This window comes from Equus asinus, chromosome 7 (genome assembly GCF_041296235.1).
Source record: "Equus asinus isolate D_3611 breed Donkey chromosome 7, EquAss-T2T_v2, whole genome shotgun sequence".
NCBI classification, from domain to species: domain Eukaryota; kingdom Metazoa; phylum Chordata; class Mammalia; order Perissodactyla; family Equidae; genus Equus; species Equus asinus.
Genome location: NC_091796.1, coordinates 85,981,779 through 86,006,802, shown reverse-complemented (window position 1 = coordinate 86,006,802; position 25,024 = coordinate 85,981,779). Strand labels below are relative to the sequence as shown.

The window sequence follows — 25,024 nt, the reverse complement described above, 5'->3', positions numbered from 1 at the left end:
TGAGCTCTGCATGGCTCTGGGCAGATAAGTGCCCCTAGCCAGAGTCCTGAGTATGACACTGAGGCTCCAATTCCTTCTCAGTCTCCAGAGAGACAATGATGATGACAACAACAACAATAGCCCACACATACCGAGCATTCACGGAGTACAATGTTTGCACGGATTAACTCATTTAATCTTCACAACAACCCTATCAGGTGAGTGTACTACCCCTATATGAGAGGGGGAAACTGAGGCACTGAGAAGTTAAATAACCTGCCCAAGGGGCACAGCTACTAAGTGGTGAGTCAGGGTTCAAACGCAGGCAGTCCAGCTCCCAAGCCTGCGCCCTCACCACCAGAGTATACTGCCTCTCACCTCACAGTGGATGGTGTGACCCTGGGTAAGTCCTTCCATCTTTTCCGACCCAGTGTCCTCACCTAAAAACAGGAAGGCTAATGCCCTCTGTGCCCACCACCTAGTGGTACAGGGAGGGTCATCAGAAATAAAGTATGGGGAGGTGCAAGCCGCCAACTGAAGTCACAGTGAGGGGCCCAGCGGTGCTGCCAAAGGCTTCCCCACCAGCCACCTCCTCTCAGCCCTGTCAGGCACACCTGTGCACGGCTGATAACTGCGTCGCTGTGCAACTTGAAAGTCCCTCAGGCAGGAGCTATCAGACTGGAACATCTCAACACGGAGCCAGACACCAAGAGGCTGTCTGGCTCCCTGCTGCCTCCCGCCACAGCTGCAGGTCACCCTGCCCGAGGGTAAAGGCCAGATCAAGGCCCTGCTCACCACAGGGACCCCCCCTCTAGCAAGGTCAGACTGGCCTGTTGACAGCCCCTCTCAGCCCAAATATAAAGCACCTGTGCCCAGCCAGGCTGCCTCACAGGGGCATCTGTGAGAGCGGCACCGCCTTCAAGCTTGGACGTCTCCTGATGGCGGGTGTCTGCAGTATACCCCACTGGGTGGCTACCCAACAGCCATCCCCCCAGTCTCCTTTGTTAAATGGACCCCATGTTGGTTCACTTGAGCCCTTGGGGCTGTGCTCTCCAGGGAGCCGGAGCCTCTCCCGAGCCCCATGGGGGAGTCCCGATGATCTCAGCCAACGTCGGCTCTGAGTTCAACAACTCCGCCGAGCGATCAGTTTCAGCACAGACATGTGACACGATTCTGGCCAACAGGACATGAGGCGGAGTCTGTTGGAGGACTTCTGGGAAAAGTTTTCTTGCTCTTAAGAAACGATACATGAGAAGAAACAGCCCCTTATTCCCACCTCAGGACAGCACGGAATAAAGATGTACGGCTTGGAGCTGCCACAGTCATCTTGAACTCACGAGAGGAACGCCAAGAGAATCACGGAGGGGTCAGCCCAGAGCCCCGAGATCTCGAGCTGCTCAATTAACCAACCTGGACACACCCACCTCCAGGTGTCTTGTAACAGAGAGAACAAATCCCTAATTGTTTAAGCCCCACTTAGTTGGGAAAACATCCCCTCTGATACAATGTTGGAGGTTCCCCTAATTTTTAATAAGACTAGGACTCAGAAAAACTGAGGCCTCACAGCTTGGAGGATGGCCTGGAGTGGCTAAGTTCATTCTCTGTCTGGGTTTTTGTACAAAGTGAGGAAATGGGGTCCATGTCCCCAGAACCTACACAAATGCCTCTCTCTAGTGGATCTGGTCCCAGGGCTGCAGGGACATTATAAAAAGATGGACAAGACAGGACTGATGCCCTCCAGGAACTCAGCAACTAGTTAGAGAGCTCACATAAGCATACAAATAACTACCGTGCAAGGGAGAGTGAGGGGCCCGCACATGAGTGATGCAAGTATTAAGGGATCACTTTTGGCAAAGGCGATGAGGAGACGCTTCCCGGACTCATTTATGGACTGAATTGTGTCCCCTACAAATCCCTGTGTTGAAGTCCTAACCCCAGTGTGACAGTATTTGGAGACAGGGTCGTTAAAGAGGTAATGAAAGATAAGTGCATTCATGGGGTAGGGGGTGCTAATCCAACAGGACTGACGTCCTTAGAAGAAGAGGAAGAGACGCCAGGAGTATGCACACACAGAGGAAAGGCCGCGTGAGGACATGGGGAGTAGGCGGCCATCTGCAAGCAGGAAGAGAGGCTTCACCAGAAACCAACCCTGCTGATACCGTGATCTTGGACTTCCAGCCCCTAGAACTGTGAGAAAATAGGTTTCCGCTGTTTAAGCCACCCACTCGATGGTATTCTACATGGCAACCCAAGCAAACTAATACAGTAGGATTTATGCTGAGTCTTTATGAATGAATAAGAATGCAAATACAAAATCCTAACAATAAAAACGAATAGCATTTACTCAGTCCCTATTGTGTGCCACGTGATCTTCTCCATCTTGTGGCTTTACTACCATCTATACGCTGAGGATCCCCAAATTGATATCTCGAGCCTGGATCTCTTACTTTGAGTTCCAGGCTTAACTGCCCTGACACCTCTACCTGAATGCTCAAGAGAACTACTGACGACCCCCACCCAAAATATGTCCTTCCCACAATCTTCCCTATGTCAGGAAGTGGCACCACGCCCACCCTATAACTCACCCCCAAAAGCTATGATGGAACTTTGACTCCTCTGCACACCCAAGCCAACCGAAAGGCCTCTCAATCTCATATCCAAAATCCGCCTCAGCTCCATCTGCTTCTCTGCAGCTCCATTGCCACGAGCATAGTCTGAGCCTCCATCATCTCTCCACCCGGAGTCCTGCCCCAGCCTCCTAATTGCCCTCCTGCTCATCTTGCCCCATTCCAGAGAGATACTTAAAACAGCAAGGCTGAACACGTCCTTCTCCCACTGAAAGCCTTCGCTTTGTACTGAGAATTAATCGGAACTTCTTCCCATGACTTATGAAGGATGCTTTCCCTGCCCAGCACTCCAAATTCTTCTCATTCCACCATCCACCTCTCCACATTCCAGACTGTACTAAACTCTTTCTGTCCCTGGCCTTAGCACATCGTGTACCCTCTGCCTGGAATGCTTTCTCCAAGCTCTTCCTGTGACTGGTGCCTTTCTTGTCCTTCGGGCCTCAGCTTAAATGTCAACTCCTCAGCGAGATGCTCTCAGAGCATCTAATCTACAGCACCCCCCATTACTCACCACCACGGCACCCTGCTTGTTTCCTCCTGGTACCTACAACCTGCAATTATTCCATCTACCTGCTTGTTCACTTGCTTACTGTCTGTCTCCCTCAACCACAGTGCAAATTACATGGAAGGCCTGTCTGTCTGTTCATCATTGGATCTTCAGCACCTAGCCCAGGGTCCAGCAAAAACAAATGTATGCTCAATGAACAAACTTCAGGAACTATAGGGAGGCACTTCACATGCATTATCAATAAAGCCGAAATTATCACCTCCATTCAATAAAGGAAGGAGATTGTCACTCTTCTTCTGAGACGACAGGCTTTAAACTGTAAGCCTGGAGCAACTGCTGGTCATCTTTGCCCCCAACCTTGCTGGGGAATGACATCAACTTGGAGGAAAGCAGAGCCAAGAGATGGCGAGAGGTGGTCCCTTTGGTGACATCATTTGAGATTCTGGATCCAGTCATTCCTCAAGCCCCCTATCATAAGGCAGCCTACAGGGGAGGACCCCGAAGCTCAAAGAGGTGACAAGAACTATCCAAGGTCATGCCACCAGGAAGACCAGGTGCTGGAACTAGAACCCAGGGCTTTCTGACTGCACAAGCAGGACCACGTCCCTTGTGGTGAGCAGGGACCTCGGCTGAGCCCGAGCCCGTCCCCACGTGGATACAGGTAAGTCTGCATGGGTCTTGCAACCTGACAGACTGGGAAGACAGAAGTCAAGTCCACGAGGGATTGAGAAGCCCGGGAGGGAGCTCACGCGGAGCCAGGAAGAATGAGATACCCCATAAATCCCTGTTGTGGGGGCAGAGGTTAGGATGAGTACGAGGAGGAGGTGTCGCTAGGACCAGTCTCAGCTCAGCCTCCATGGGACTCTTGTCTAGATCCAGTGGAAAAATGAGCTACAAAGAAAGACCAAAAAAGCTATTTCACTAAAAACCCCACAGGACAATGGGACAAGCAGCACTGCTTGAGGACGACATGAGGAATTGAAGCTCTCCCCCAAGCAGGGTGCCCTAGAGGGACCACAAGGGGGGAGACAATGCCCACCAGGAGACGGCGGAAGTGGTGCCAGACTTATTTATGAGACAGTCCCCGGGGACTCCCAGAAGTCCTGGGTGCGAACTTGGAGGAAGCCTGAAATCTTATGGGAGCAGGTTGGAGCAAAAACCACAGAAGTCTGGATTATATGGTTAACATGACCTTTTTATACCCCAGGTTGATAAGGCCAGGAGGGATACAGTGGGATAAGGTTCCCTTTCCCTCCTTCCATCCAGGGACACTGTTTCTCGCTGTTTCTCATCCAGTATAACTCCAGTTCCGCCCACCACACATCTCCACAGCCCACCAGTCTAGAACCTTAGACTCTGGGTTGGAAGGGGTCCAAAGGCCATCTCCGACCCTACCCCTTAAATTCAGGAGAGGGTAGGGCCAGGAGGGGACCATTACCTCAGTGGCAGTCACTGGAGCTTGGCCGATGCCCCTGTTGACGGCGTCCCACGACCGGGCGGTCAGCATGCAGGCGAACAAGGGGTAGAGATCGCCGGCTCCCAGGCGCTGGCTGTATTTCTTCACCCTCTTCATGTCCGTCCAGATCAGCGACTGCCAGAGGTGGCAGTAGTCCAGGCGGAACTCTTCCGTGAGCACCTACAGTGGGGGCAGCCGTGGCAGGACCTGAGCCTCCTCACCCCAGGAGAGACCTAGTCCCTGGCTGGTGTGGCCACTGTGAAGGGGGGAGGATGAAGATGGCAGCTCCTGAACAATGCCTGCTTCTCCCCCAAAGTGCAGCCCCCCGAAGGTCCAAGTTCAAATTTACTATTTGGCCTGCCTTGATCCTGAGTGGCAGAGACTGCCAACCACCCACCAAAACCACATTCCCGCCTCCCTCCTAGTTAGATGTGGCCCTGCCTCAGCTTGGACCGATGGAATGTGGCAGAAGCTCCACTTTCAGGCCCGGCCCATGAAAACTTTCCCATGCATGCTCTCCGAACCCTCACCCCTGCTCCTGGCGGATGGTGGGACCAGCCCCAGGGAGGCTGGGAGGCAGGGCCTCGGTCAGCCCCTGCCTTCAGACTCCTCCACACACCCAGCACTGGTCTGTGAGCAAGCAATTAGACGTCTGTTGTGTCCGGGCCATGGTTCGCTTGGGGGCTGTGTGTGACAGTAGCTAGCCGACCTTCCACTAACAATCCCTGAGCCTTTCAAAAGAGGCCAAGATTGTAGGGTATGGGATCAGGGCCCTGAGGGGAGGAGCAGGAGACCATCCAGGAAAACTCCCTGGGACCGTCTGCCTCATGGAATCAAGCCAGGCCCCGGGTACCAGGATTGGCACTGAACTTCCCAACTTCCAGGCAGGAACTCGTGGCTCACCGGAACAAGCTCTGCACCCCAAGTTCCAGAGGACAGAGTGTGGGGCCATCCAGCCCCTCTCAGTTCCCGGCTCCCTTTGCCGCTACATTTGACATCCTCACCGGGGCTGAGTTACCCCTTCCCCTGAAGTGCCAGCTCACCTCCAGGCGGCTCCCTTCCCGGGATCTGGGCTAGCCTGGGCTTCCCTGGGAAGCAGGGCTTTTTATAGCTGTAAAGCATTTTCACACACCCAGGCACATTCCCATGCCCTCCTCACAGCGCCTGTAAAGGAGGCATCATCAACCCATTTTACTGGGGAGGAAGCTGAGGCTGGACTCGTAGGACTGTGACTTGCACGGAATGCCATCTCCAAGGGTATGGCAGGGCCCTCTCCGACAACCTTGTCTATCTGCCTCCCGTTTCTGTAGTCGATAGAGGAGCTCAGCGGGCTCTGAGCCCAGAAAAGAGCAGGCCCTGGGGCTGGCTGGGTGGGAAAGGCCTCTCCTACCTGGTAGAGCCCGTGGTCCAACAGGATAATCTCTGCCTCTCCCGTGCCCGGGCGCTTCCGCACCAGCACGTTGCCCGGGTGGGGGTCGCAGTGCACGAAGCCATTGACAAAGATCATCTCGCTGTACATCTTGCCCAGGTTGCGCGAGATCTGAAAGAGAAGGGAGGCGGGTGGGAGTTGTGTCGCATTAATACCCGTCTCAGAGACTTCTACTCAGGCCCTTCAACCTGGTCACTCTCAAAAGGAAGGCCAGAGGGACCAAGGGGGCCTGAGCAGTCGTGGTGGAAGTGATGGCTTGAGAGTCTGCGTTCTTGAGTTTAAGGTAGAAGCTAAGCTCCAACCCAGTTCTTAACTTTAGGCGCACATTAGGATCACCTGGAGCTCAGAAATGTTGGGGGTGGTACCCAGGCATCAGTATTTTTCTTTAAAGTTCCCACATGATGTTAATGCATAGCAAGGTAGAAGACCCTCTGCTTCTGGTTTTTCCAATGGCTGTAACTCCCACCTCGCACACCCGCCCCTCCACTCTTGCCCCACTTTTCTCTCCTCTAGTCTCTTACGAGACCCTCTTCATTTTTCCCCCAAAGCCGAATGGAGAGCTGGGACGGGGAGGCAGGGAGCAGTCGCTCCACGTGCCCCTTCCCCAAAGAGCAAGACTAGGGGACTGAGCACTAGGAACAGGTGAGCCCACCGCCCTCTGGGGCTGCTCCCCTCCCCTCCCCCCAGCTCCAGGCCAGTCCCAGGCAAACGGGAGTCACAAGCCCTTCTCCCCTTGCCCTGCAGGCCCCTTTCCCTCCTCCCCTCCCCGCCAGAGCCCAATGTTAATCTGATTTATGATGTCTGCCCAGAAGAAATGACACTGGAGAGGCCGTTTAAATCATCCTGTCACTGCTGCTCTCTCTGCCGAGGCGGTCTTCTTATCTCTACTCCCTTTTTATTAGAGCTAAAAGCCGCTTCCCAGCTAGGGAACAGCTGCTGAAAAGAGCCAGACCTGGGCCCACAGATGGTCTGCTGATGGGTTTCCACAGGACAAAGAGATGTTCAACCCAGAAAGATGACACCCCGGGACACACACTGCCCTTGGCATTCTTCTTAGCCTCAGCTGCATCCCATGGTCACTAACAAACATATCCCAGCCAGAGGAGAGGAGCTGGGGTGGGGAACACAGGGTGGGGTATTAGGATAAAGACTCAACTCCTTTCCTTGGCCTACAAAGTCCTGCACGACCAGGCCCAGCCTCCCTCCCTGGTCTCATCTTGTACCACAATGACATTCCAGCCAAATCTGCTCTCTCTCCTCCAATGATCCCTGTGCCTTCCTACCCCAGGGCCTTTGCACATGATATTCCCTCTGCTAAGAGCATTCCTCCCCTCTCCCCTTCACCTGGTTCACTCACTCCTCTCTTCCTTCCCACCCCAGTTCAGCATCACCTCCCTGGGGGAGCCTTCCCTGACCTCCAAGACCAGATGAGGTTCTCCTGCCATAAACTCTCATAGTACACGGTACTTTCCTTTCATGGCCCTAGTACTCTATCTGTGTCATTATTTGATTAATGGCCATCTAGCCCGCAATCATAGGCTCCCAAGATGGCAGGGACTGGCTCTATTTTATTAAACAGCTTTATTGAGGTGTAATTTACATACCATAAAATGGCTCTATTATGCATTCACTCGCCTGTAACAGGCCAAACGTGTGAACAAAGGACTCTGCCTTCAACATGAGACCTTGTCTCTCCGCGTTCTTCTGAGATGTCATGGTTCCTACCTCTGATGCTCATCCTAGCCCCATTAATCTCCTCTGAATCCCAATTGATTATAATTGGCCCCAAAATGCATCATCAAGAATAACCCTATGTTAGCAACAATAACTGACATCCTTATTAACAGCCCTAAAAGTTGGTATAATTATGATCCCCATTTTGCAGAGGAGGGACTGAAACCTGTCAATATTTAACTTACCTGGAGCTACATGACAATAAAGAGGTAGAGACAGGATTCAAACTATGTGTGACAAGCCCCCCCGCCCCCCCGCCTTCTAGTAACTATGATGTTACACTGGCTCACACCGACTGCGGCACTTCTCAAGTGAACCTGGTGACCTTAAACAAGTTGCTTATACCCACAGTTTCAGCAAAAAGGAAATCGTCATAGTGCCACTCTCAAGGGCCACTGCAGGTAAATGAGAATATCACAGGGCTTGGAGCCTAGTGACCTCTCATAGGTGCCCCTGTTCTTACTGATTCCACTTAATGTTCCTGCGAGGGCGGCAGAGTAGGTTTCATTGTACCTTTTTAAGAGATGAAACCGGGGTTAAAGAGGCATCTAAAGTCCTGAGACTTCTCCGATGTCACACTGTGCCCTGCCATGACACCAGCTCTCAGATCCTGACTGGGTTTTCCCCGGGGGAAGATGAATGTCAGCATTCGGAGCAAGACTTTGCCCTGGGTCAAGTTTTCAGACTCAGGCTGAGACGTCAAGTGTCCCAGAGCCACCATTCTCTGTTTCCTCAGAGAGGGGCCCCAGCCAGAGCTGGTCCTGGGTGGGCCAGGTCCCCATGCTGGGCCACTGAGAACCCCTTTTGTCAGGCTCTTTGGAGCTCCAAGGAGCCACGCTCTGAAAGGCGGTATCTGCCAAACCAATTGCATTTATTAAGTAATAATTCATTTTTATTTGTCAAGGATGCATAAAAGGTCCAATCAGGGCTCCTGATCGGCCCAAGATAAGCTGTGCAGCCAGACTGAGCTGATGGAATTCCAGCCAAAAGCGGAGAAATGACATTTCATTTAGTCTGGGCAAAGCTGTCATAGGGAGATGTATGATCTCCCTTACGCCTTCTGAAATATTGCTAATCGTTCTGGGCTCCCTATTACTACATTGAAAGATGGCCCCCAGGGGTCTGGGGACTCGGGATGGGGGAGCCGATGCCCACGAGGAGTGAGCTGCTGCTGCCAGAGGAGGGGGAAGGACATGGTGGCACTGCCAACTGCAGCTCAGATACCCATGAACGGAGCCACCAGAGCGGCCCCCCATTTCAGCACCACAGCCGGCCGCCCCTCCCTGGGTGTCTTCCCATGTGGGGGCTCTTCCTGATGCTCGTTTTAACCAGATTTAACCAGGATAGGCAGCTGTGCAAGGCAGAGACAGAAGGGGGAACCAGCCTATGCCACTGGCTTCCCACTGGAGCTTCCTGGTACCGCCACTTAGGGAGTGGGTGGCCTGGGGGCCAAGTTACCTCCCTTCTCAGTCTGGGTCCAAGCTCCCTTAGTTGTTAAGTGGGACTAACCCCATCTGCTCTACTTCCTCACAGAGCAACCTCAAGACTCAAGGTCAAAATGTGATCAAAATGCATATGGGAAAGCACTTTATACCTACACCATAAGACACACAAATGTGAGGGTTTTTGTAATGTGGTAGCTTATTATTTTACACTTGGAAAAAAATATACCCATTATCACCGTCAAAGTGTAATTTTCTAAAAGTTAAAAACACTACTCTCATACAGAAATGGAATGAACACGCGTCAAAGATTGTTTAACTCATCAATAAAGGAGCAAGGGAGATGGTAGAGCTGGTTCAAAGAGAATTTTAAAGGACGGGGTATTTATGGGCATTTAAACAGGAACAAGAGACCCAAGATTCCTGGATTAGATACAAAACTGGTTATTGTCCTACAGGGCAATAAGGAAATCATAACCTTTGGGGTTATCTTTCCTACTGCATAGAAATTATTTGCATCTCTACTGGATAAGATCTACAGGCTGACATATGACTTCAGTCTGAGCCCTTAATTAATTGTCAATAGCAAAGTCAAACAAAAGTACATTCCCCTAGATATTAAAAATCCTCGGGTGGGCTGGTTGAACAATACTCAAAAATGACTTTGAAAGGACACACTGCGTATTCTTGGCCTTATTGCGGAATTTTGGGTAATTTTTCTTAACATCTACCAGAGTTGCACTAAATAGTCCTGGGAACCAATCCGCCCAGAGAAAAGAGGCCAGCCCCTCCTACTTAAAGATGCAGCAAGGGTCCCAGGAGAAACCTAAAGGCATCATTGGGCCCACAACCCTCTCTCCCTCCCGTTCCATATTACTTTAGCTATGTCCTGTGATTAAGAACAAACAATTGTAAATAACGCTGCAATGAACATGAAGGCAGATACCTCTTCCAGAGAAATGATTTTATTTCCTTCAGATATATACCCAGAAGGGGAATTGCTGGATCATATGGTAGTTCTATTTTTAATTTGTCGAGGAACCTCCATGCTATTTTCCATAGTGGCTGTACCAGTTTACATTCCCACCCACAGTGCACAAGGGCTCCTTTTCTCCACATCCTCACCAGCACGGTTATCTCTTGTCTTCCTGATGATAGCCAGTCTGCCAGGTGTTGGGTAGGTAATCTCTCATTGTGCGTTTCATTTGCATTTCCCTCATGTTTAGTGATGCTGAACACCTTTTCATGTACCTGTTGGCCATTTGTATGACTTCTTTGGAAAAATGAGTTGAGTTCCTCTCAGGCTGTCCCTTGCCCTGTCAATGGTGGCATCCACATAAAGACAAAGGAGCACCACCCTTTTAGAAAGGTAACAGCTAACACTCTGTGCCAGGCACCATTCCTGCACTTTACATGGACTCCCAGCCATCCTCTGCAGTAGACAGGTGAAGGACGCGAGACACAAGAAGGGGAAGAACCTTGGTCACCTGGCCAGCAGTTGGGGACACCAGCTCCGAACCCAGGTGGCCTGGGTCCAGGGGACAACCTCTCATCGCCAGGCCATCCTGCCTCTCCACTCACAGGGAAGCTCCCCGCTGGAGGCAGGGCCTGCAGCAAAACTCTCTGAAGATCCCCATAGCATCCAAGAAGGCATGCCATGTGGTGAAAAGTCAGTGGGAAACCGAGGACTGTCTGTCTAACCAAAAACTCTCTGTGAACTAAAGCCATAGTATAGCTCTTTTCAGGAAAAAAGTCAGTGATGAGTCCTTTACTCCCGCCATATAAAAAGAATGCGCCACTCATGTAAGTGATTTCAATAATTATTCAATGCCTTTATTCTCTAACCGTAGGGAGGGGGGAAGAAACAAGAATCTATAAAAAGGCTAAGTAAAGAATTAACTTAGTAAGTAATATTGAAATCAAGGAGTTATTTTTGTATTTTTCTCAAATCTTGAATTGGCTGAAAGTACTTTAATTATTCTATAATTGCATGGATTAACTTATTCCCACCCCCAAGGGAAAGTCTACTTATGTTCTTGGGGGCTGTCATGGAAGCAAGGCCAAGAGCTCTGAAAGAAAACAGGGGGTGGGTGTTGCAGGATGTTAGCAATCACATAAGTAGCCCAATATTAAGTATAAATAGGTTAATAATTCAAACTCTCTTTGGTCTTCCCCCACTTTCTGCCCAGGCTTCTTGAGGCAGAACAAGAGGCAGAAAGACTAGACCAGACCACTGCCCAGAGCATTTACCCTCCACCCCACCCCACCCCTGGCATATATAAACCTGAGATTACTTACACTGCCCAGCAAAGGGCCAAATCTATTCACGGGGTGAGTGGGTCAATCTTGGACCAGAAACGCTGAGATGAAATCCCTGAACACGAAGACACAGAGAACCTCTTCAGCCACACATGGTGCCAGGAGAGGTGGCGAGGAAGAAAGAAGAGGTGCTGGGTTAATTACAGGAAACTGGGGGAGTTACTCTAATTTTGGAGCTTCTGGGCAGCTTGGAGAAAGCTTCTCTAGGTTAGGCTTGAACTGGGACATCACCTGAGAGCCAGGGCATGGGGCATCCACAAGGCCAACAGGACTCCGCAGGTCTCCTGGCCAGACAGACTCAGAGGGTCATGGCTACCAGAGGGATGGGGTCCTAGGGCCATGGCCATTGGAAGACATAGCAAAGGGAGGAAGAGCTGTTGACATCTGACATCCCTTGCCTCAGGCAAGAACTGACTCCAAAGAAATATTTCCACATCCTTCCATCTTACCTGGGTCAATATAAAAAATGGGGAAAGGGTTTCTTCCCTACATGTTTCCCCTTCTTCTGACAAATATTTTGCTGCTAGCACCACAGAGAGGGCCAAGGGTTGGAATTCCAACGTTGAGCATGCACTGTGTTGAGATTATACCGTGGGCACTGTGCCAAACACTTCATGTTTCAACCATCAAACAATCCCAGGGCTACTACCCCACTTTACAATAGGAAGTTGGGCTTCCAAAGGTGACAAAGCCAAGGTAGCATGGCTTGTAAGTAGCACAGCCAGCAGCAGAATGCAGGAAGGCTGATCCTAGAGCAACACTGTTCCCCACTCCTGACACCCTAGCTGTTGGGGAAACAAATATCCAGGAACCCATCCTGTGATGGGACCTCTCTAACATCACGAGCTTCTCAAGACTCGGCCTGAGAAGCCATGGAGGGTGGACGGTAAAAGGAGGTTTTCTTTCTAGTGACTTCACTAGCTAGCGTCTGTATGGCTCTCCAGCTTCTCTTCCCTGGTCTTCTGAGCGCCTTCTCCCACCAAGCCAGAGAGCCCCAGTAAGTGGGAGAGGATGCAGAGCAGAAAGTAAACATCCTATTCAACCCAAGGTGGTGTCGGGGGACACGGGAAACTTGGCCTAACTGCAGCATGGCTTTTAGAGAGGCCGAAGGGGAGTCCCCATATGCTCAGCCGATGACCACAGCTTGCCCTCCAGTCTAGACATTCACGGACAACAGAGGTAGGTGGACAGGAGGGGAGCAAAGAAGATTCTCAGACATGCCTCTGTGAATAATCACCTCGTGAATTATAAATGACTTTTTTTTTACAGAACTTCACAGCCTGCAAAGTCTGCACCACGACCCTGCGAAGTGTTGTTATTTCCTGTACAGATGAGGAAACTCAGACTCTGAGTTTAAGTAACATACCCAAGGCACTTGGCCAATATATGGCAGAGCCATACACAACCCCAGAGGTCCCAGCTCTGAAGCCCTCTGCCCCGCCCGGCACAGTGCCAGCCTCGGGGAAGCCTCCCCCAGCCCCACTTCCCACATCTGTGCACACCTCTCTTGTAGCGCTTGCATGCAGCGCAGTACATCGTGGGTGCCCGACAGACATCTGCTGAAAGATGCTTTTGAGACCCTTCCATGGCTCCTACAGCCACACGGAATGGATTTTAAAACGAATGGAAAGAAGCATGGCAAGTGGTTCTTGCCGAATGTGGCCAACTGAACCCAGGCGTTGATTCCACTCCCTCCGCACCCCCACTAAAATCATTCTAATAGAAACAAAAAGACAAAGACCCCACCCCAACAAGGGAGGAGAAGGGCCCACGACAGCCACAGTGACAAAAAGAGATTAGCAAGATTCCATGGCGGGGGGGGGGGGGTGTCCAGGCATAGAGCCACTGAGAAATGACTTAACAGGCTAGACAATAGGGAACCCTAAGCCGGCAGTGGGGGACCTTGACCTCTGAGCCCAAAGAGGCTCAGCCTCTGAGGGCTCCAGCACCTCGGAAAACAGGAGTCGGGGTCTTGAAAAAGGAGGAGCAAAGGAAAGACTTTCAAAGCAAGAGCTGAACCCCCAGATGCCCTCCTGACCCTGACAAGAGACGAGATTTACTCTCTGGGGAGGTAAAAAGGCTCTGAAGGCCACAACACATACCAGGAGGGCCATCTCAAGGACAGAGGACTGAACCAAAGTCCTCATGATGACCCCTGGGAGACCCCAGCCCTCTTTCCTCAGGGGCTCCCAGGCCTCTGGGATGGACAGGCTGGTGTCCCTTGCAAGCCCCCCATCCCTGCACCCACCCCCATTCTTCACAGACAGCCGATGTCTGCCCACCAGGCCTCCAGTCCCCGTCACCACCAACCCCAAACTCCCAACTTTGTCACTTTTCTCTCGGCTAATTTCACACAAATTCAATTGGGCCTCAGCCCAGGCAGGGTCTTAAACACACACTCACTGAAATCCAATTAACCTCCGATAAGGTTCTGCAATCAATAATTGTCCTGTGGCTTCAGGAGGCTCCATCCAGCCCGGGGAGGTGTGCTCCCACGCGACCTTTACTTTTAATGAAATCAGTGACAGTCACTGTCGCCAGCTCTTAAAGTGACTGGCAAATATGATCACCGGGTCAGGCCCTCGGTAATATGCTGCTTCTGGGATCAGAGGCAAACAAACGAGGGCCCCTGCAGGCTGCTGGCTCCCTGAGGCACCTGGGCAGGGCTGCCTCGTGCCTGGATGTGCGCAACAGCAGAGGTGCCCAGGCCGTGCAGCCTTGTGGCAGGTGGTTCCTGACCTTTCATGAATGTCTGAACCACCTGGAGAGTTTGTTAAAATGCAGATTCTTGCAAACCGCCTCCCCCTCCCCCGCCACCCAGCAACCCTTCCCACCCTAGATTCTGATTAGTAAATTTGGGTTGGGGGCCAGGAATTTGCATTGTTAAATAAGCTCCTCCAGTGATTCTGAAATAGATGGTTCAAGTCTTAGCTCCCTGCAAGCTGAGAATCACGGTTCTGTAAAATATCCAAGCAGGGCAGACCCTTAGAGTCCAGCCAGTCCAATGCCTTCAATAAGAAAACTGAGGCCCAGAGAGGGGGAGTGATTAGTCCAAGGTCACACAGCAAGTCATTGGCAGAGCTTGAGCTTGAACCCAGGGCTCTTGCCTTTTACCCTGGTATTTCCCTACCCAAGTCTGTTGGGAATTGGCCACTTAAACTGGTCTTCAAGTCCTCACATGCTAGGCCCAGCTGAGCTGGGATGCTACAGGGTGAGGGGCCCTCTTCAAAGTGGAGTGGGGATGACTCAACAAGTGGTTGGAGGGGTCTGGAGCCATCCCCACCCACCTCAGGAGTGATTCCTACTAGAGCCACTTCCTGCTGAGCCCCACCTTCCAGCTGGGTCGCCAGCTTGTTGCAGCCAAGATGCCACTAACCACCTTGCCCCCGGGATTTGGGGTGAGATCTTAGCTCCTTGTCACTTCTGTCTGTCTCTTGTAGTTCCCTCCCCAGGGAACACTCAGATTCAGGCTGTCCTGAGGAGGGAGAGCCGCTCCAGGGACGGGCCACTGAGGCCCACAGTCCTCGGGAGACTTTAGAACCTCAGAAGTCTGTTAGGAACGTTCAGCAATGTGGTGTCTTTCATACTCCACCCAGGCACACATGTGCACGTGCACACACACTCACCACTAGTCTTCCACGAGGCCTGTGGCTTTGGTGCTGGTTAGTAAGAGGCATAATAGATTAATTTCTGTAAAGGAGGGCCCACCCTTAGTGGCCTAGTGGGTGATCTACTCCCAACATCACCCATGGTTGGTGACAGCACAGGAGAGCACACGGCCCACCGCCCACGGCCCAGCCTCAGGCTCCTGTGGAAGTATTTAATGACATCATCTCAGAATACCAAAGAGCTTCCGGTCATGCAAACCCTAGAAGCCAGGGACCGGGATTAAGGGCTTAAGTAATTAAGACAGTGTGGCATTACTGCAAGGATAGACCAGTGGAAGAAAACAGACCTTCCAGAAAAGACCCACAGCCAACTGATGACAAAGATGTCAGACCCAAAAGATTCTACAGTATGATTCCATTTATATGAAGTTCCATAATAAGCCAAAGTGATCTATGGTGACAGAAGTCAGAATAGCAGTAGCTCTGGTGGGGGTGGGGTATCGACTGGGAGGGGGTGTGAGGAAGCTGCAAGAGTGCTAGAAATGATTTCTTTACCTGGCTGGTGACTACACACTACAGCCATATGAAAACTCACTGGGAGTACCATTAAGACATGGGACCTTACAGAAGTTACCTTCTCTCTCTGAGTCTCTCATTCTTCATCTGCAAAATGGAGACGATAAGACCTCTCTCCTGAGTTTATATCGCAGAAATGGCCTGGCACGGGGAGTTGGGCAGTCGGTTAACCTTAACGGTAAGAGGAGGTAAAGGAGGAAAGGACAGGGCCCAACGATGATGATAATAATGAAAACAACAGCAATAATCATTTGGCTACCATTTTGGAGAGCTAAGCATCCCCAGGCACTGTGCTAAGCACTGTTTGAGCACTAACTCGTGTGGTCCTTACAACCCTCTCGGAAGTAGGTGCTACCATTGTCCCCACTAACAAAGGCCACACAGGCACCCAGAGGCCTGGGCTCCTGATCTGCACACTCTCCTGCCTTCCACCTGGCTCATCTGCTGAGCCAAGGTACGGCTTTCTCCTCTGGGCCATCCCACCACTGGGACCACATACTCATCTTCATGTGTTGTCTGGGAGGCATAGGAAAGAGCATTGACCTCCATTGGGTCTGGTCCCTTCCATTCCTTCTTCCCACCCAGCCAGAGTGGTGGATCACGTCACTGTACTCCTCATCACCCTTCAGTGACTCCCCTGTCCTCCAGGGTCACACCCAAGGCCTTCACCATCTGGCTCCCACCCTAGTTTTCCACACTGACCTAGAAATTTGCCCCTAGCCCTGCCAAACCTCACTACTCCTTTCCCTTTCCTTGCAGCGCCATCTCCACCCCCCAAATCCTCTACCCAACACACACACACACACACACCCCTGGCAAATTCCTCCTCATCCTGCTTGGGAAGCCACCTGTGGCAGAGGTGAACGCTTCTTCCTTGTGGCTCCCTGGGGTCTGGCTCATACCACCTGCTGCCTAAGAGATGGTTACAAGGATGTAGTTGTGTGTCTAACTCCAACGCTTGGCTGTGAACTCCCCAAAGACGGGAATTGGGTCTGGCTCCCCTCTAAATCCCCACACTCAGTACAGAGTAGGGACTATAAAAATGATGAATGTTGTTGCAAAAGTACAACTCCACTCTTACCTGGGGGACCTGTGGCGACCAAGAAGAAGAAAATGGGGTACAGCCCCTAACCACTGGCCCATTCTCCCTGACACCAGTGGGGTGGGAGGTGGGAGACAGAAGCCTCCCCTTTTTTCCTAGGTCTGTGAAGCAGATACAGTTGGCTACTGCTGTCCCCTTTTGGCCTGATCCCTTGAGATGTGGGGAGGAGCCGGGAGAGGAAGGAAGTTGTATCCAGGCCCCACTGGGCAGAAGGATTACGTTCTGTGGATTTTGCACCATTGTCTTCTGCGGCCACTCAGCTCTGTGGGGCTCCCATGGTACAGAAGACAGATGGAAATTGCATGTCCAGGCAGGAGCCGCAGGGAGGGCCTCGCCCATGCCTGCATCACTGCGTGCTTCCACCCCCAGCTTCAGGAAGCAGGGCAGAGGCTGCACTGGATGACCTGGAAGGATGCTTCGTGGTCAGAGACTTTATAATTCTTCAGACAACAGGCCCCATTTCAAGGTGGCGAGACCTCATCTGGACACATCTCCCTGGCCGGGCAGCCCCAATAAGTCCGTGTCCCTCACAGGCAGCCATGCACTCCCGACCTCACCTCATTGACATCGATCTTGTTCCTCTCCATGTAGTCTCTGTCATTGACTTGCCCACCATCCACAAACTCCATCAGAAGGACCCGCTTGGTGGACAGATCCCAGTAGATTCGAGGGACCTGGAATAGGAAAGGACAGGTCAGAAGGGCCCGGGGGGCTGGGAGCTGGGGTGAGGACCACAGAGAGGCACGGTGAGCCAGACATCAGCAGATGCTCCTCCCAGGAACAAGACAGAAGGCCCGAGAGGAAGCTGGGCAGTGACAGTAAGGAGGCAGGAGGCAGGCCAAGAGAGAAAGGCGGGCTGCCCGCCTCCACCAGCTAGGCCCCCGGCCCCTCCTTCAGTGGCCCCTCGGCTTGGGGACCAGAGAACGGCTTCCCCACCCTCCTCAGTGCCTTCAGACACAATGAAGAGCCCAAACTAAAATTGGGACCGAGGGGAAAATGTGTGGAACCCCTCATACCTGAGACAGAGTTGGCATTAAAAGCTATTTTTCTCTCTCATCAGGCTTATTTCAGGCTCCTCATGTGACTCTAAACTCTCTGCCTCACTTTCTACACCTGAGCAATGGGTGTATTGTATGTATGTATGTATGTATGCATGAATGATTGAATGAATGAATTTTTACTGGACACTAAGTTTTTCCATTGGGAAATCATTAGTTTTCTCACGTCCGTTTTCTGCAAGTCTCCTGTGGCAGACAATGCTGAAGCCTAACCCAACACTATCCCCAATCCTCCTCTTCCCCAGACACAGGAAAAACTAAAGACTTTCCCTGCCTGCCTTGCAGTAGGTATGGCCATATGACACAGTTCTGGCTTATGAGACATAAGGGGTCTGCTAAGGGATCTCAGAAGGTTTTTATTTTCTTGATAAACAGGGACGTTTACAGATGGAGCCACTCTTCTTACCCTTCTCTTCCTGCCTTGAAAGTGAATGTGATACCTGGAGCTGCAGCAGCTATCTTGCAACTATGAGGAAAAGTCCAAGAAAATCGCAGAGATGCCAGCCCTGATATTGTCAAACCCTTAAGACAATATCAGCAGGCAACTGCTGTAAGCCCTTGTGCTATGTGAGGAAAACAAATCCCTTTTGTTTAAGACACTCTAAATTAGACTTTCAGTTACCTGCAGTCAAAGGGATTCCTAACTGACGTCGTCTCTAAACCCCTCTGACTCTGAGAACACTCAAGAGCCAAAAAGAGAACAGATTTCCCCAGGAGAAGACAAGAGACTGGACTGCACCAAGGTGAGTGAGGATGGCCACCAGTCCCAGCACAGCCAGGAAGGAGGAGTTATCGCATGGCAGCATGCCACGTTTCCCCAACAACTTAATGGGTTTAGCTCCACTGATGAATAAAGAAATGAGGGCAGCTAATTCCAGAGTTTAAGGAATAAGGACTTCCCTTTATCCCAACCCCCAAAACTCATCTAACAGTAAGACAGTGCCCTCAAGTCAAGGAACCCATTTCCTGTTCCTAGTTCTGCTCATAACTGCTGTGTCTTAACCAAGCCACTCAACTCCTTACGCCTCAGTTCCCTCATTGGAAAGGAGGTGGCTCCTGCCCATCTCAGTGAGGAGCTCTGAGGATAAACAGGGCCACGCCTCCAGGTGAAACACTGGGCTCCTGGAAACAAAGGTTCCAGCGGAAATCAAGGTGCTATTTCGGTTTGCGACTTTCCTGCGGTTTTTGCCATTTGAAAATCTGGGACAATAGAGAAACCTGTGACTCTCTGTTACTTTGAACTTAAAATTCAGTCTTGCTTGGCATTTTTCAAAAAGCATCTTTAAAAATATGAGTGCAAGTCTGCCGCTGTTGTCTGTAGCTTCCAAACGAAAGGGACATGTTTGGGGGTTAAGTTCTTCCCTTGTGTTTGTTTGGAAACCAAAGCGTAGCTGTGGGCCCCTAGGGCGGTGAGACCCTCATCTGGACCAGTCTGGGGCAACGTGGAAAACAGCCATGAAGGAGGCAGAGAGGGAGAGAGAAAACCCAAAAGCTGGAGAGTCTCCGGGCTTGCTCGTCAGCATCGCGGGTGAGCTGAGTTTGCCCCTCCTCCAGCTCTCCCCCCAGTCTCCCTCCACACACAGCCAGCCCAGTGTGACAACAGAATGTGCCTTTGCTCCAACTGCGCAGATCTGAAATGACAGGCATCAAACCAGGGGACAGAGAGTCTGTCACAGGAGCTCAGGGAGGACCACGGCCACGACAAAGAAATGACTGCCAAATGCAAAACTGCTCCCTGCCCGGTTAGGAGAAACTTGGCTTGACAGGGGGACACGAGGTCAAGTGACTCGCCCCTAATCACCATGTGGGCAGGAGGGTCTGGGGGTATAAGCTGAAACGCACCTCACCCCAACACCCACGTTTCACCACCGTTGCTTGCCCTGCTTCTTCCATCAAGGAAGGGAAAGACGGAAGAGAAACATTTCAAAGAGGCCATAAGAAGAACCACCCCACCCCCAAACAAAACTAAACCCTGGGAGGCTCATGGCCAGGGCGCCCACTGACCCCAGAGGCAGGGTCACATCCTGGCCATCAAGACCTCTGAGCCCAGGGTCTACCTTCTTGCCACAGAGCAGGGGCGCCCCCTCCTGTGGGCTCCTCCTGCCCCCTACACTGGGACCAATCCTGACCCCAAGAAGGAGGGCACAGGTTAGGGAAAGTTCCAACCCAAGACTCTGGGCCTCAGCCTCACAGTCCGGCCCTGACCTTGTGCTTCTGCCTTGCGCCTGTGCTTTGGTCAACGCACCTGTGAAGCAAGCCTTGGCTTGTACGGGCCAGTGCCCATCACCCAGGGCCACATGCCTCCCATCACCTGAGCCCAGCGGAGCCGAGCAGAGACCCAGAGTCAGACTGTTGGGCTGGAGTCCTGGCTCTGCCGCCTCCACCTCCTGTGACTATGGGTGAGTTTTATAACTTCTCTGAGTGCCAATTTCCCCACCTGTAAGACGGTGATGACTATTAAAATGGAAACAACACTCCTCACCTCCTATCAGCATGTGTGGAGTCCTGGTGCTCGACACAAGAGCACACATTCAGTGCCTGCTGGACCAACATCAGCTGCCATGTGACAATCATGTCGAGTGTCACAGGTGGCTCGGATACGCAACCAGGGCTGAGAGCTAGTGCTACATGCAGCCCAGCGCAGTTCAGATCTTCCCCACCAATTATTACAGAGGCAGACTAGCACCGTGGTTTAACATGTAGGCTCCGGAGCCAGACGACCTCATCCAGAGCCTGCCTCTGCCCCTTCCTGGGAAGCTGTGACCTTGGGCAAATGCTTCATCCCTCTGGGGTCCCACTTCCCCACTGGTGACAGGCGGCTAATAATGGCCTCTCCTTTGTGGGGCTGTTATAAGAATTAAAGAGTAAATTTAATGCCCTTTAATGCCCTTTAAAAAGTGTCTAACAGCCTAAGCATGCAAAAAATGTTAACTAATATTAATTATTATACATCAGTGGTTCTTCATCTTTGAGGTTCTTAGGAAGCTATGGCACTTCTCCAAAAGCATCCACATCCCTTCAGGTTTGCCCACAATTTCTGGAGGGTCCCAGCCTCCTTACCTCGCACTAAGAAACCCTGGAGTGGCCTTACTCAAGAGATGACCCCCCACCCATCCCCACCTCCACATATAGAGATAAACTCGCATCCTTCCAGTCCCAAACTCTGTGGTTATAAGGCTTCTCGCTCCTACCTTGTCCCAGTTGTCCCCCAGGTCAGTCACAACCTCACTGCTTATCCTGTCCCCTCCCCCCAGCACACACGCTCTCTGATGCCAAGTCCACCAATGCCCTGATCTTGACCGTTCGGCCTGGCTGCACCCTCTCCCTCTCCCAGCCTCCCCAACACCTCATTTGCATGCAGGCCTTGTCTGAGGCTCAGAGATTCATAGCATAGGGCTGAGGTTATTAAACCCACTGGAAGATGCCTCACACTCTGAGAGGTAAACTCTTTGCTGAGGCTTAATTACGCACAGATGTTGTGATGGGGTGCCAGTATGCAAAAGCAATCCATCTCCAGTTTTAAGAGCTGAACTGGGTTCGCCGCGCAAAATTCGCTTTCCATTTGTTATGTGTTTAGGCAAAATTAATTACTCAGGAGCCTTAATTCCACCATTGTCTTAGGAATGGTGTGCGGGTTTTAGAAGCAGCAGGTCAAATCGTTACATTAATTATTTACCCATTTGGCATCCTCGTTTGAAAAATTTGTGTTATTATTATTATTACATGTCTTGGTCTGGCAGATGCTAGTTGGCCCCAGCCAGGGGAGGATTTGCTGTTTCCATGGGAACGGCAGAGGAGATGGTTCTATACGTCTGGCTCACAGTTCTAGCTCTGAGGAGCACCTCTGCCAGGTAAGGGGCAGCAGAACGTCCTTAGACAAGCACCAGAGTTGAAGTCAGAGAATCTGGCTCATAGCCCTAGCTCCTCTACCCTCTGACGCCATCTGCAAAATGGGATGATGACTGTTAGAAGGATTCAATGTCACAGTATCTGCATAGTGCTCAGTGCAGCAGAAGAAACATCCAGTAAATATTGGCTATCCCTTTGCACAATCAATACTTCTTGGAAGTCCCCTCTGAGCTCCAAATCCTGGGTGGAATTAAGTACCTCCTCTCAGGCATCCACAGAAACACACGTGAGTCCCGGTCACAGCATGACCATCCTCTACTGTCACAACACGTGTGTGTGTCGCCCACGAGATGGGAAGTCTTCCTGGGCAGGAGCCAACTATCTCTTACTTACCCAGGCACTCCCCAGCCCCCAGCACAGCAAGAGGCTCCAGGAAAGGTTCAATAAATGTGGAATAAAGGAATGAAGGAAATGGGATACGTAAATGGAAGCATAGTTTAGACTCCACAGCATTATGCTAATTAGTTAATATTATTATTTGCCTGAGAGAGCCAAGTTGTCATTGAATTGGTGGTTTGAGCTGGGGCTGGGGCAGTGTTACCAGATCTAGTCCGCACATGTGGATTTACCCACACAAGAGGGTCTGTATATCCACGTCTACAATGGCTGCCGAGGAAAAGCCAGTCAAGCCCCCTAGGGGCATCTTGACAGACCTGACTCCCAACTCACTCAAAGAGCTAAACTTCACCAATGGCTACCAAAATCAGTGTATCAGGACAACACGCTGATCACCACAGTTGTGGCTTTTTCTCCCATGATTCTCAGGTAGCTAGTGTAGACACACTTCAGTGCCCCCATCCCTGTTAAGGAATCCAGATAGCAGAAGTACAAACACTACCCCTGTTTCTGACTATGTCTTCAGAAGCCACATGAACACTTTAGTCCAGAGCAAGAGACCTGCCCATTCAATGCACTGAGACGCTCTCTCCAAGGATGCTACATGACTGTTTGCTCTGCAACTAGTGCCCGAGCTCTGTGACTCCCGCTCCCGCATTCTCCAGTCCTGAGTGAAGAGAGAAGGGCTGATCTTTTCTGAGAGGTGAAAGCCAAGCTCTCTGTGTAGACTACCAGAGGGGCCCAACCCCTGCACCATGAAGAGGTTCCCCTGGGTAGATGGGTCCAAACCCCGCTAAGGAGAAAATGTGGTGGAAGAACAGCGGTGTTGGCACGCATCTCTCTCACTCCAACCTCCATGTGCCCCACAGGGACCATCAGGACAGTCCTCAAAGGTCAGCTCCAGGGCCAACTCCTCAGCAGAGCCTTCCCTGCCCCCATCCACCATGCAGTGCCTTCTTCTGAATCCTTAGAGTACGGACCAGCAGGTCCCACAAAGCTGTGACTCTACCATTTGATATCGTTTCCCACAGTGAATGTCTTCCATCACACAGGTAGTTCTGCTATAATACTTGAAAACACAAATCTGTTCCAATGTGATTGATATGTCATGGAACAGTTTGATCATAACCCAAATTTTGCATTCGCTTACGTGCATTATCACCTCCAAGATACATCACGTGAAGGCAGAAAACCGCATTCAGCTGAACCACACCACATGGGAATACACAAAACGTACACCCCACACACATCACCATGTGTGTTATGGGTCCCTCCCACCTACAACTCATTACAACTTTCTGTCCAATTTCAGGTGACCCCCTTCCACCACCTCACAATAACTCACAAGTGGCAACCCTTCTGACGCCCACTTCTGCAAGCAGACGGCAAGATCAAGAGCCAAGTGCACTGTGGTCTTGTGTGTTTCTTAGCCATTTAATATGTGTAAGGCTATACTACCATTTTATTAGGTTCCTATCCTCTTTATTTTCCGCGTCACTGGTGCCCTATTGGAGTGTTGTAAGCTTAACCCCATTTTCCCCATAAGCCCTGTGGTTTCTGCTGTGCAATTTTGCACAGTGGGGAGATTTGTAGGAACACATATGTTGTGTTACAGCAGAACTGACTATGTATTAAACGAGCTAATATACTATACATAAAGCGTCAGGAACAGTGTCAGAGGACAGTAGCGTTTATCATCATCATCATCTTCATCCAAGTCATTGTCCCATGCCTCATGGAAGCAGAGACCACGGCTTACAGGCCCCTGGGCAGCGCTCAGTGTCTTGCAATTGTAGGTCACTCAATAAACATCTGTTTGATTGACAGGCCAACAGTCACACTTGGTATTTCTTTGTAACGCTGCCTTCAAGGGCTTCAACATGCATCACCAGGGACAAATCATTCATCCTCAGAAAGAAGACTCGAGATGGAGATGTCCCAACTCATGCCCTGCAAGGGGGACGCTCAGGGCCGGGACCAATCCTCCCCTGTGCTCTTCTGCCAGACCACCATGCCTCCATTGTCCTGCCCCTCCTACCTTTAAGAAGTCAAAGTGCTTGAGCATCTGGGCCACTTTCTCGGCGTTCCTCCCTTCATTGAGGAAATCCAGCTCCAAAGGCAGGTTCTTCTTGGCTTCATCCATCAGCCACATGAACTCGAACTCTGGAAACAGCTGCTTCACGGCCAGGACGAGCACCTGAAATCACCAAGCACCCATCAGTCAGCCCACGGTGCCCATCAAGGGGAGCATGTTCCCTGCCCACCTGCCTTGGTCTGGGCATTGACAACTCCTGGGCCTCCCCTGGAGTAAGGGAGGGTGGGAAACTATTCTGTTGGGTCCAAATCCAAGATGATAAAAGCCCAACAGTGGCCAACAGTAACAACGACCATCTGCTGAACACTTCCCATGTGCCCAGCACCGGACTAAGCCCTTTACTTACATTATTACTCCATTTAGTCTTCACGACGACTCTGGGTGGTACATGGTACCCGTTCTTATCCTACCCATTTCACAGATGAGGAAGTTGAGGCTTTGAGAGATTATACAATTTTCCCGAATTTGCCCAGGAAGGAAGCACTGAGCTGGAATTTCTCTCGGGCCTACCCAGCCCCAAACCCCTTGCTTACAAGCTTGTCACTGAACTGCTGTCTCTGCCGCTCCCACATTTGTTCTTCATGGTCCTGTTTACAAAGAGCTCGGAGGGTGCTGCAACAGTAACTCATTTTGTTTATTTCTTAAGCTGAGTGGTTGATACCTGAGTGTTTATAATATTATTTTGTATGCTTTTCGTATGTCTAAACTATTTCATGATAAAAAAAATTAAATCAGAATGAGAAAACAAGACAAGAGGAGCAAGAGACAGGGATTTGACCACTTGGATGAAAAGCTTGGATTTTTGGCGATTTGGCCCCATTGTGGATTCTCGAGTGATGACATGAT

General features: G+C 51.1%; 1 protein-coding gene across 3 annotated transcripts in view; it reads right to left on the bottom strand.

The window, feature by feature from the left end:
• The window catches only part of ADCK1 (aarF domain containing kinase 1), a 112,003-nt gene that overhangs the window by 5,740 nt on the left and 81,239 nt on the right, over positions 1-25,024 (bottom strand). For all 3 annotated transcript variants that reach the window (XM_014846732.3, XM_070514126.1, XM_070514125.1), the window contains 4 exons: positions 24,122-24,280; positions 17,338-17,454; positions 5,961-6,110; positions 4,553-4,750 (listed from right to left, as the gene is read on the bottom strand). In XM_014846732.3, the coding sequence (XP_014702218.2) occupies positions 4,553-4,750; positions 5,961-6,110; positions 17,338-17,454; positions 24,122-24,280 (624 nt within the window). The remainder of the gene's footprint in view (positions 1-4,552; positions 4,751-5,960; positions 6,111-17,337; positions 17,455-24,121; positions 24,281-25,024) is intronic.